This window comes from Plectropomus leopardus, chromosome 17 (genome assembly GCF_008729295.1).
Source record: "Plectropomus leopardus isolate mb chromosome 17, YSFRI_Pleo_2.0, whole genome shotgun sequence".
Taxonomy (NCBI): Eukaryota; Metazoa; Chordata; class Actinopteri; order Perciformes; family Serranidae; genus Plectropomus; species Plectropomus leopardus.
Window position 1 is genome coordinate 16393753 of NC_056479.1, and position 12575 is coordinate 16406327.

At 40.9% G+C, this 12575-nt stretch overlaps 1 protein-coding gene across 2 annotated transcripts in view; it reads left to right on the forward strand.

Moving 5' to 3' along the window:
• Nucleotides 1-10010, forward strand: part of LOC121957213 (dedicator of cytokinesis protein 7-like) — a 36333-nt gene extending 26323 nt beyond the window's left edge. For both annotated transcript variants that reach the window (XM_042505744.1, XM_042505745.1), the window contains exons 34-49: nt 53-149; nt 231-365; nt 652-804; nt 1732-1890; nt 1982-2082; nt 2168-2360; nt 2514-2657; nt 2800-2931; nt 3042-3056; nt 4313-4438; nt 4533-4622; nt 4721-4957; nt 6266-6409; nt 6580-6686; nt 6782-6955; nt 8751-10010. In XM_042505744.1, the coding sequence (XP_042361678.1) occupies nt 53-149; nt 231-365; nt 652-804; nt 1732-1890; nt 1982-2082; nt 2168-2360; nt 2514-2657; nt 2800-2931; nt 3042-3056; nt 4313-4438; nt 4533-4622; nt 4721-4957; nt 6266-6409; nt 6580-6686; nt 6782-6955; nt 8751-8793 (2050 nt within the window). In that variant the 3' untranslated portion in view covers nt 8794-10010. The remainder of the gene's footprint in view (nt 1-52; nt 150-230; nt 366-651; nt 805-1731; nt 1891-1981; nt 2083-2167; nt 2361-2513; nt 2658-2799; nt 2932-3041; nt 3057-4312; nt 4439-4532; nt 4623-4720; nt 4958-6265; nt 6410-6579; nt 6687-6781; nt 6956-8750) is intronic.
• Nucleotides 10011-12575: the final 2565 nt, after the last annotated feature.

A 12575-nucleotide genomic window follows, 5' to 3' on the forward strand; every position in this document is an offset into this window, starting at 1 on the left:
TGAAATTATTATCACCGACAGTAATACAGCATTTTCTCCCCACTCCTTACAGGACTAAAGCTGAGGTGGAGCAGGAGTCTGTGGTGGATGGCAACTTAGCTACTGAGGCCTCTCTGATTGTTCTGGACACACTGGAGATTGTAGTCAAGGTGAAGGAATCATCAGCACACACTTTAGTGTCCATGTTATGTTATTTTAGCTTTCTGTAATTTGTTGTGTCTCTCTGTCAGACTGTGGTGGCGTCAGAGCTGAAGGAGAGTGTTCTGGGTGGAGTGCTGAGAGTGCTCCTTCACAGCATGGCAGGCAACCAGAGCGCCCTCTTCCTGCAGCACTGCTTCACTACACAAAGAGCTCTGGTCTTCAAGGTATAAATCTCTCTATTACAGTTTTCTGTTGATTTATTAGTTGATTTTTATGTAATATTAATGCTGCTTGAAATGTTGTTACAGTAACGCGTGATATTCCTCCTACAATTTTTAGAGGGAAAAAAATCAATTAGTTTATTTGTGTATTTATATAATTATATTGACTCTGCATGTGTTTTTATTCATTTACAAAGAACTTGAATTTTAAAGAAACAGTTACAAATCACACTTTATATATTTGTGTGAGGAGTATGCAAAGTGAGAGTGTGTGCTTGTGTGTGTTTAGTTCCCAGAGATGCTGTTTGAAGAGGACACTGAGCTTTGTGCGGACTTGTGCCTGCGTCTCCTGCGTCACTGCAGCAGCAGTGTGGGCTCTGTCAGAAGTCACGCCTCTGCCTCTCTTTACCTGCTCATGAGGCAGAACTTTGAGATCGGAAATGTGAGTCTAGACTCTTTGCATTGTAGATCATTTGTATTTTCATTTTTTTTGTTATAACCAGTGACATGCCAGTAACATTGTTTCAGGTAATTTCCATTTTTTGACAGAGAAAATCTGTTGAGGTCCAACATATTTAAATCTGTAAGGTCAAAATGACCACTGAAATAATTCCTTTTAAAACACTGTTTCCCCAGTGAATGCAGTGTGAGCAAGCATCAGTGACAAAATCAGTTCGATTGCATAGTTTTATCTTGGAATGTCCTAACTGTTTGCAAGCGATGCAATGCAGCACTGTCGCAGCACTATCCTTTTGAGCTAAACTTTTGTTGGACGCTCTGTTTCTATTTTTTTTCCTGTTGTTGTTCGAAAGCACCGCAATGGAGGAGGAACAGCTGATTTGTGAAGTTGAAATGAGCAGTTATCTGTAAGATACCTTCTAATTTTACCACAAAAACCTAAATAAGGTGGCAGTTGACTTGAGGAAGGTTGTTTGGAAGCTGAAAGTTTGTGCTAAATCACCATTGCTAATAATACCTACTTGCTGTTGGCTAAATTGTATGTAATTTCTAGTAAATATCATAATATAAATGTGTGTTTTCTGTTTAAAATGTACAAACTTTGCTAAATCTTTTAAGTGGTCACAACTCCAGTTGCATCTGGAGTGCGCAGAGGTTTTGTTTACACGGCATAACAGTACTTTCAGTTGTTTTAAGCTCAATAAATCCAGATGATTTTTGACTGAAATTTCACCCACTTATCCAGGACATTAAAAACTTCCATGACACGTGAATCGGGACCAGTTTTTTCATAACAGAAGCCTTTGCCTGTAAAACAGAATGGATTTACAGGACACATACAGGATGTTTAAGGAATAGATGCTTTAATTATGTTGAGTCACAATCTGTCCTAATTTTTCCTTTGGATCAGAACTTTGCACGAGTCAAGATGCAAGTCACAATGTCCCTGTCATCACTGGTGGGAACATCACAAAACTTCAATGAGGAGCATCTTCGCCGCTCGCTCAAGACCATCCTGACGTATGCAGAAGAGGACTTGGAGCTGCGTGACACGCCCTTCCCAGAGCAGGTATGTCACAGCTGCTGTACGTAGATCCTTCTGGAGCTGCTGGAGTGGATTTATATACTCATGTGCTGTGTTGCATTTTTAAAAACTGCAGGTCCAGGATCTGGTGTTCAACCTGCACATGATTCTTACTGACACTGTTAAGATGAAAGAGCATCAGCAGGATCCAGAGATGCTCATCGACCTGATGTACAGGTACTGTCATGCCTATTGATAACGACTGCATACAACAATAACGTGTCACAAATAAAATATCTGATATTCTCTGTGTTTGTTCCAGGATTGCAAAGGGTTACCAGAACTCCCCTGACCTGCGTCTGACGTGGCTCCAGAACATGGCAGGAAAACACTCTGAGAGAGGAAACCATGCTGAAGCTGCACACTGTCTGGTCCACAGTGCAGCACTGGTGGCAGAATACCTCAACATGCTGGAGGATTGCCGCTACCTACCAATTGGTTGTGTCACGTTTCAGGTCAGTGCTTAACGTTTTATTTGGTGACTCAGTGTGTTTATAGGAGGCTGTCCCAAAACTGGAGCACTAAGACCGAGGTCTGCAATTAGTGAAAAGAGAAACTACAAAAAAAACAACTTTTTTTTTGTTCTGACTTCTCTGTTTTTCCATCAGAATATTTCATCCAACGTGTTGGAAGAGTCGGCTGTATCAGATGACGTCCTATCTCCAGAGGAGGAGGGGATCTGTGCTGGGAAGTACTTCAGTGAGTCTGGTCTGGTGGGCCTCCTGGAGCAAGCAGCTGCCTCTTTTAACATGGTACGACTCATATTCTCCGACCACATGGTGACAGACTGTATGTTAACACGGCACAAGGTTAGAGCATTAACATGGCTGAAGGGAGTGTTATGTGATCGGGTGGTATGTGTGAAACTGGCTTTCCGTTGTGCTGTAACCCCAGGCCGCGATGTACGAGGCCATAAATGAAGTGTACAAGATACTGCTACCGATCCATGAAGCCAACAGAGACTTCAAAAAGCTGGCCACTGTCCACGGGAAGCTGCAGGATGCCTTCAACAAAGTCTACAACCAAGTGAGTTGACAGTTTGACCCCCGGCTGTTAGTTCAGATGAGAAAATGAGTTTTGTCCTGTATTCTTACTTATATGTCTTTTCTTTTTCTTTTTTTTTTAAACTTTTACAGAGTTCAGGATGGGAGGTAAAACATTAAATTGTTACACTGACTATATTACAGTCAAGGTAAAACTAATTAAGCAATTTCTTTTTAATTTGTATTGACAATGTTTTTTTCCCTCCCCATTGCTTGTCCACTGCTGTTTTGGTGTGAATGACATGTTACTGGTGAGTGATGCAAAACTTGTTTTCACACTTTGACATAGTCGAACCACTGTCGAACCAAAACAATTTCCATCCCTTTTTGCCACTCTCCTACTGTGGGAAACTATAGTTTAGCCAGGATTTTTATTTTCTCTTTGTCCTCAAAGAGTCGCTCTTCTATTGCTTAATATTTTGTCATCTTTATACAGTAACATGAGACCAGTCAGTTCAGCCTATTTGTCGTCTGTGTCGCCTTGACGCGTACCTTTTTTTAAAAAGGTACAGATCATAAATTCATTTTAAATTAATAGTGTTTTTAATCTTTTTGGCTGTGTCGCCATTGAGGAACTTTAATCCTTTATTTGAAAATATCCTCCATTGTTTTTCAGGGTTTCTGTGGATCCTTTAAAAAGCATTGAATTCAACAAGAAAGGACACTTATTTATTTAATTTATTTAACAAAAAATAGATGTATCCAGTCATTATGAGATTTTGCAATGCAATATCAGAAAAAAACAATTCATAAAATCTTACTATCCAAGTCTGATCATTTTTAAGACTTTTGAAAAATTAATTTGAGTCAGTTTTATTCCAATTAAGATTTTAAGATTAAATTTGCCATAATGGGAATCCAAGCAGAGGAATCTGACATGCAGATCGAGAACTTAAATGAACTGTATGTCATTCAGAGTTAATTCTCATCATAAGCTCTAAGCTGTTGTTTACTGAATATGGTGTTTTCAGGATTCAAAGCAGAGGAGAGGTGGAAAGTTGATGACAACTGCTCTCATGTTGCTGTGCATGAAAACTTAGCGAGTAAAAACACCTGTGTGACAGTTGACATAAAACAAAGCAACGGATCAGCCTCTATATAGCTCAATATAGCCGATCCCGATCAGTTAAAAATGCTTTTATCGTCCCAGATACCAGTCTTTGAATTTGGATCATGACAGTCTAATTAACCACACCACAAACTACAAAAAGCTATCTCTGATATTTTAATGTAGGGAATTGATAGACTTGCCGTTTCTCTTATCATAATGTCTTATTTGTCTGAGTTTTGCTCTGTTTACACATTTAACCCTGGTCTGCTCCAAGTAAATCATCTCATCTTTTCATTCTGTCTTTAGTGTTCAGAGAATGTTTGGGACCTACTTCAGGGTGGGTTTCTACGGCTGCCGCTTCGGAGACCTGGATGAACAAGAGTTCGTCTACAAGGAGCCATCAATCACCAAATTAGCGGAGATCTCCCACAGACTTGAGGCATGTTAACTTGTCGGGATGGATGCTAATAAAGATGTCGTTAGTGATTTATGGTAAAACAAATTCCTAAGGATGAATCGCTTTTTGTGCACAGGAGTTCTACTCAGAGAGGTTTGGTGATGACACGGTGGAAATTATCAAAGACTCAAACCCCGTGGACAAAAACAAACTGGATCCCAACAAGGTAATATGATATTTATATGCAGTAATTGACTAATTTTATATCAGTAGAAATTCTGCAAAAGATCTAATTGTGCTGATGACTGTTTGTGCTTGTTTCAGGCCTACCTGCAGATCACCTACGTTGAACCATTCTTCGACACATACGAGCTAAAGGAGAGAATCACATACTTTGACAAGAACTACAATCTGCGTACTTTCATGTACTGCACTCCCTTCACTCTGGATGGCCGAGCCCACGGCGACCTGCATGAGCAGTATAAACGAAAAAGTATCCTCACAACATCTCACGCCTTCCCTTACATCAAGACACGCATCAATGTTATCCACAAGGAGGAGGTGGGTGTCTGTTTTGGAGGTATTTTTGGTCAGTAGTTAAAAAAAGACATTTCACTTAAAAAAGCTACATATTTTCCTCGTCTGTTTTGCTGTTTATCAGTCTAGATTGTTTTGGTGTGGGCTGCAGAGATGTCTGCCTTGTCTCAAATATAATGGAACTAGTTGGCATTTGGCTTGTGCTGCTCAAAGCAGCAAAAGTACATTTGAAAAACTCAACAGCAACGTCTCTTTCCAGAAATCTCGACCTGGTTACTCAAAATTATCTACAGACCTTGATGTGGACAATTTAATGTTGGAACTATTTTCTTTTTACCAAATTACACCCACCAGCTGTATCACCGTGCAGGAAATATGCATTAACTCAGATGAGAGGCTCGTGCTCTTGCTTGTGACGTGAGATGTAGACGTCAGTGGCGTCCTCCTCGGCTGAGCTGTTATGTTAGCTGTGCAGTGGTGTTAGGTGAGCTAGCAGTAGGTGCAAGCTTGCTTCTGCACAGTGATATGGTTGGCAGGTGTAGTTCGGGTTGAAGACATCTCTATGGCTGATTTCTCCAACTATCTTGTCTGGATCCAGACCTTGGAATCAGCCCACTCCACCGAGCTGAAACATTTGTTTTGCATTGTAACATGACATAGCGGTTTCTTGTTTGAAATAAACAATGGGGCGCCCATTAGCTCACCTGGTAGAGCAGACGCCCCAGGTACAAAGTCTTTGCCCCTTCTGTGGCAGCCGCAGGTTCAGTTCCATCCTGAGCCCTTTGCCGCATGTCGTCCTCTCTCTCTCCCTCCCAAAAAAGCCCAAAAAGTAATCTTATGAGCAGAGCACTGAAAACAATGAGGTGTAATAACAACAGTGATGAGCGCTGTAAACAAGATAAACACTGCTATGGAGGCTGTTCTAAATCACTGTCTTCTCAACATTGCCAACATCGTAGTTTCATTTTACTTTGCTCCGCTATATTCTTAAAGCTCAGTCAAAATTGGTATTTTAGCATTGAGACGCATCACTTCGGTCTTAAAATCATGCTCAATTCAGACGATTACGTGGTCCTCCTCCCCTACATATATCAGTTAGAGTGTATGCAATGTCAGACTGAAGATGGAAATTAATTTTTACAAGTTTACGGTTCTGTCTGATATCAGGCAATTAACTCTCTGCCACTCAGACTTAAACCATCTTAACTGATAAATATCACAACAGGTATAAGAAAATATGTATTGTTGATTTTGGGGTGGACTGTCCTTTTAAAATAATGTAGCACAATAGCAGAAAAAAGTCAACTATGTGTGTTGTCTTTGGTTCTTTAGATCATTCTTGTCCCGATGGAGGTGGCCATTGAGGACATGCAAAAGAAGACTCAGGAGCTCGCCTTCGCCACAAACCAAGACCCTGCAGACGCGAAGATGCTGCAGATGGTGTTGCAGGGCTGTGTGGGCACCACTGTCAACCAGGTTTAGATACATGCAACTAATGATGTATAACCGCAATCCACTTTACATGTCAAAATCCCACATCCTGCTGCAATATGAATCCAACCCAAATGAGGTTAAAAGTCTGGTTCATTGTTTTAAGTCATGACAGACATTCCTTAGCAGATATGTAACAGTTTCTCCCCTCACAGGGCCCCCTTGAGGTGGCGCAGGTCTTTCTCTCCGACATTCCTGATGACCCAAAGCTGTTTCGCCATCACAACAAACTGCGCCTCTGCTTTAAAGACTTCACTAAGAGGTGATGACACACTCCACAACCCAGACGCAGACTGCTGTGTGACTAATAAAAACAAACCCCAACACCCTGCGTCTACTCTTCTCTTTTTCGTGCAGGTGTGAGGACGCCCTGAGGAAGAATAAAGCCCTGATTGGACCAGATCAGAAGGAGTACCACAGAGAGCTAGAGAGGAACTACAATAAACTGAAAGAAGCTCTGGGTCCTCTCATCAACCGCAAGATCCCCCAGCTATACAAAACCCTGCCAGCTCAGACTACGCAAACACAACGGTAACTTGAGACACTCAACGCACACGCCTACGCACAGACACACACAAAATGAGCTCATGCTGCTTCTCTAACTTCATCAAATGCAAGAGTAACTTAAAACCAAACTTTATCATACCCCAGGTCATAGACTCAAACATTGTGTTTGTTCACATAAAACTAAAGTGAGTTTGAAACTGACACATTTCTCAGAGAGGTTGTGTTCATTTATAGAAGAAAGTTGATGCACTTCTCGAAGTATTGCAGCATTTTTGACTACGGAAACTATCACCATATGTGTTTTGTTTTCATTTGCTTTTGGCATCAGCTTTGTGTTTGCATGTGAGAGCCTGAGGACTGCTGGTTCATAATCAAAAGCAGAGCTACAGTCAACAGCACCTGCCATAGCGATGCTTTCATAATGTGGACACATGTATAGAAAAGAGCTGGATATTCTTCCATTTATTTAACTAAATATAAATAGATGTTAAAACATTACATCGAGACAAAATGTCCCTTAGTTGTATTACTCAGTGAACAGACAACACACACTGTATAAACTGATGAGGTGGTTTTAACTCATTGTTAGTCTCACACACCCGATGTAGACTGTGGCTGTCAGCCTGCTATTGGCCGCTATCTGCGTGTTACAGTTTCAAAATCCCCTTGATATAGGAAACAACAACCTCCAATCTAATAATAACCTATAAGCTGAAAATTACAAGTTTTGATGAAGATTTGGATCATGCAAAAGGCATGTCTGCTTTGTTGTTTTGGTGAATTGTTTTCAAGGCAAACAAGGCAGTTTTATTTGTGTCGCACATTTCATACACCAGGGTAGTTCAAAGTGCTTCACAGAGCAATAAAATATCAGACATTATAAAGGATACAGATTTGCAATAAAAAAGAAAAGATAGAAAAGGTAAGATTGGTTACTAAATGCTAATCATAGCAAAAGTGCAGACAATAGTTGCAAAGATTACAAATAAAACAATCTGTGATAGCACCTCAGAAAACTCCATCTCACAGGACTCTGTGTGCCTGATGTTGATCCGTATTCTAACACACAGTGTGAATTGATTTGCCACATCTTTTTTTAGTGGCAGCAGCAAGCCTTCACAAATGTACTACTTGTTCCACTTCACACAAGTCCCTGTGATATTGTCGTAATGAAGTTCTGCAAGAGCCACATACAGCAGACAAATCGACTATGGTTTTAACGAGTTCATCAAGCTCCAGAGCTAATGTATAGTCGGGCTCCTCTGGCTATAGTCGGCATACTTCTGTTATTATCATTTCTCGTTTGTCTCCCTTCTTGCAAAACATTCACCAAAACAAATGCCCCCCTCCCCCAAACACTTTTGCAAGGGCACAGTTGCTGCATCGTGAACTTAGCGCCGCCCAAGACTTGGTTTAAATACATAAAAACATGCAGGAGAATTTTCCCTAAAGCAAAATGATAATGTGAGATTCCAAGTCTTTATCTAGCACTGACACAGCACATTGGAGATAGGTCTGGCTACACGAGGCTACCTCATTCTTAATCTTTGAAAATAGACACTCATTCAGAGTCATTTAGGCTTATAGTGGGACGCCACAGACATTCACAGGTTTCATGGGAACTCCTTCACTCCCTGGGTCAGATTTCATGTCTCAAATTAATTTAAAATAAACATAAAAAAAAATCACAAGTCACAGAGTTCAATATTGAACTCATTACACCTCAGTTGTTTTTGCCATTTTTCAGATGCATTTTACAGCAAAATAACCCAAAACACTTGGAGTAAAAAGTCTTTATCATCTTGCTTTTCTCACGCAGGAACTCCTACAGTAGGTCCAGTCTCCGCAGAGTCGACTGTTGAGCCAAAGCAAAACTGGATAACAACACAGAAAAAGCTTTATAAGTTAGCCACATCTCATCCCGTCTTTCCCCCTTCCCCCACTGTACTTTGCACCAACTGTCACAAGCACACACGCACCGTCCTCTTCCTCATCTAGCTCGTTATTTTACCCACCCACCCCCTGGCCCCCCCGGCACACCATAATCCCCCCGCCCACCCCCACCACCACACACACTTGTCCCCTCTTCCCGCGCTGAAGCATCTCTGCCGTCACCACCACTCTCACACCTCAGTAGGAGAAAACCCCGTGTGTTTACACTGGAAGGTTATCTGCACTGTAAACATCGACGTTTGGAGCGAGGCTCAGACATGTCAGTGTTTTAAACCGAGCCTTCAGAAGTCGTCTCCTCACAGTAATCTCTCTGAGCCTGATCTGGTTTTAACTTAAGTTTTTACAGGTCTCGAGCTGCCAAACACATTTTGCATCCAAATAGTTTGGGGCTTGAGCGGATCTGTCTTCCTTTTGCTTCTAGTGTTTGCTTTTGAAGAGGCTGCAGTTTGTCTGTTTTGTGTCGTGGCCTTATTTAATTTGTAAGAGATCTTTTTCCTAAACTATGCCTGGTAGTAGTCTCTGCCAGACTTAGTTATTAAATAGTCCCAGGGAGTTTTCTTTTTTTATCAACAGACCAAATAACTAACATTCCTTCCTCCTCAAGTCGTCACCTTTATCTGCCGATCTCTTGTTATAAGAATTCATTAAAAGGCGGAGGTGGGGTCGTTCTGTCCAAGCTCAGACCTCCGCTCTAGTCCGAGTACAGCAGCAGTGAACTGTAGTAGCAGTTTTAGAGGGAAAATGATTATTCTAGCGGGGAAAAGGGCAGGATGTAATGTATAAATATGTTTTTTAAACTGTGAAACTATCTTGTAATGCACTGCACATCTGATGTTTATCGCAGACGCACTGCCGTCGGCCAGGCCATCTCCTTCACCCACACAAATATGTTCAAACTGTGACATTAACTATGCCCCTGCAGCACAGTCTGATAGCTGAATACATTTCGTCTGCGTGGTATAAGCCGAGTCCTCGTTTGACTGCATTTGAACTGCTGTCAAAAAGCTCTCCATATGTCTTGTCTGTTTCTAATTGTTGCAGATTTCTATTCTTTGTAGCTATTTCCAACTACTGTTTCTATTATATTGCACTATTGCAAGCAAACTGCAGCACATTAACACTGTAACTACTTAAATATTTAGGCTTTTGTTACTTTTACAAGGCTGGAAAATGTTTTTTTTTTTTACCAATTAGATCAACATATTTTTTATTTATTTACATTGTCTTTTTTACTGCCTTCTATTAAATTTTTCTTCCTAAGCTTCTGGTCAGCTTTTATTTGTGTAGCTACAGAGCTGAAGAATAGACTGTTGTGGATTTCACTCTGTATAATACGCTTATTAAAGAGTTTTGTCGTGACAGTAACCAAAAATATGTAACTTTCCCTTTGAGGTTTTAGTCTGTGCTCCTGAAAAGTGACTCTCTACTATTGTAATCACGTTATAATATAGCAAACCTGTGTAGTGTTTGTATTTAAGTCCACAATGACCCCTCTTCCTGACTGAATGCGATGCAAACAAGCAGCAAATCAGTTAGATTGTTTCTGTATTTCCCAGTGAGGATGTCTACACCTGCTCTGTGTGCCTCTTGTTTGAAAAAAACGCTCGCCTTGACTCTATTTTGGCAAAGCTTTGCACACCTTCAACCTATTTTCAGAGCAACAGTAAACCATTGCTTAAGCTCACTGAGGCCTCGGTATACTCAGTGAATGTTGGACAGGATTACAAGGCGCAGCTGGGCGGAGGAGTGTCCGGTTTGGCAACCTTAGTATAGCATCTCTGCTCTTTGCAGATGATGTGGTTCTGGTTGCCTCATCGGACTGTGAACTCTGTCATGCACTTGGGTGGTTTGCAGCCAAGTTTAATGCGGTCAGAATGAGAGTCAGAACTTTCAATCTGGGGCCATGGTTCCAGCATTTTAGTCTTGTTCACAGTTAGGTGTGAAATGGAGCGTGTGAGGGACAGGTGAATCACTGCAGCATGATGCGGGCATTGTGCTCAACCATCAAGGTCAAGAGGGAGCTGAGCCAAAAAGGCAAATCTTTTGATTTATCAGTCCATTTGTGCTCTGAGCCTCACATAATCTCCTGAACTTTGAGTAGTGACCAAAAGAATGAAATTGTGGATACAAGTGGCTGAAATATTTTTTCTCCTGAGGGTGGCTGGGCTCTCTCTTAGAGAAAGGGTGAGGAGCTCAAACATCAGGAGGGAGCCTGGCTTAGAGCCGCTGCTCCTTTGCATCGAAAGGAGCCAGTTATGTACCTAGGGCATCTGATCAGACCAGTATGCCTCCCATTAGAGGTTTTTGGTGCATGCCCAACTGGTTGGAGACCCGAGGGTAGACCCAGAACATCCTGGAGGGATCATATATCTCATCTGACCTGGGAACACCTTGGGATACCCAGGGAGGAGCTGGGATATGTTGCTGCGGAGAGGGACGTCTGGATTACTGTGCTTAGCCTGCTGCCCCTGTGACCCGGCCCTGGATAAACAGGAGATAATGGATGCATGGAGTGCATGAAAAAAACAAAAACGAAACAGGTAAATAAAGCAAACACTCAAACATGTTTAACAACTAATACAGCTTCATGCAATTCTTTTAGTGAAGGCAGTTAATGTAATTTCATGCTACGTGCATTAACTCTTACTCTTAGAATAAAGAGTCTGAGGCAAAAATGTGCATTGATATGTTTTTCTTAAATATTTAAATTTTCCAATCCTGGTGCAAGACTACCTCACTGACCTTTAACCACAAACACTTGATATATTCCTGTGGTAAATTACCTGCCATCAACTATCTTATAAAACACAGTGATTCATTGATTAGTTCATCTACTGTAGCATTTGGTCGACATTAAAACATGCATCCTGACAGCCTCAGCACTTAGGGCACTGTACTAAATCTCCTGTGCTAAATTTCATTGCTGCACTGTTCACTAAAGTTTGTATTACATGGTTATAAGGACAGGACAAAGATGTATTTGATCCAGATGTCTTCCTGGCCTTCCTTTTCCAAAACATTAGTCTTAATTTCCTGTGGTGGTAGGATGATCCATATTATAGCATGCAATGTTTGTCTAATTTACCAGAATGAAGGGCCTCGTGTTTGTATTCAGGTACTTTATAAAAACTTGCAGATGGCTCACTCAGTCAGAGCTGAGGACTGTAGGGTTTTCAGCTAACAAGATCCCTCCGGTGTCAGTTCTCAATACTGAAGATTGGCTGTGGACAAGTAAAAAATCATGTAAATACCAAGCTCCAAATGTGATTCTCAAAATTTTTGTTTCTAAGTTGTAAATTTGAAGCATTTTATTGATAGTGGGGTCAGTTTCTACAAGTCATTAGCAAATATATACAAAAATAGAAATATTAGTAACTATACAAAGGCAGTGCATAATTAGTACATTAGTGCAAACTTATACAGACACATTTTCTTTTAGATAAAAAAAACAATTTCGAAAAGTTTCGAAGTTGTAGACTGACTTCTCTCAATGTATCTCAATTACATATTTTGTGAGTGTTCAGCCTTTATATTGTAAACATATAATCCTTAACTTTTTATTATTAGATTTCATTTTACATTTGGTGTGTATCGGTCTGTGTTTAAGCTCTGCTCTCTTTTTTTCTCATTGAGGGTGCTTGTATTTTGTGCAGTTCCGTTACAGGTTCTTTGAGTTCCTTCCTGGTACCTT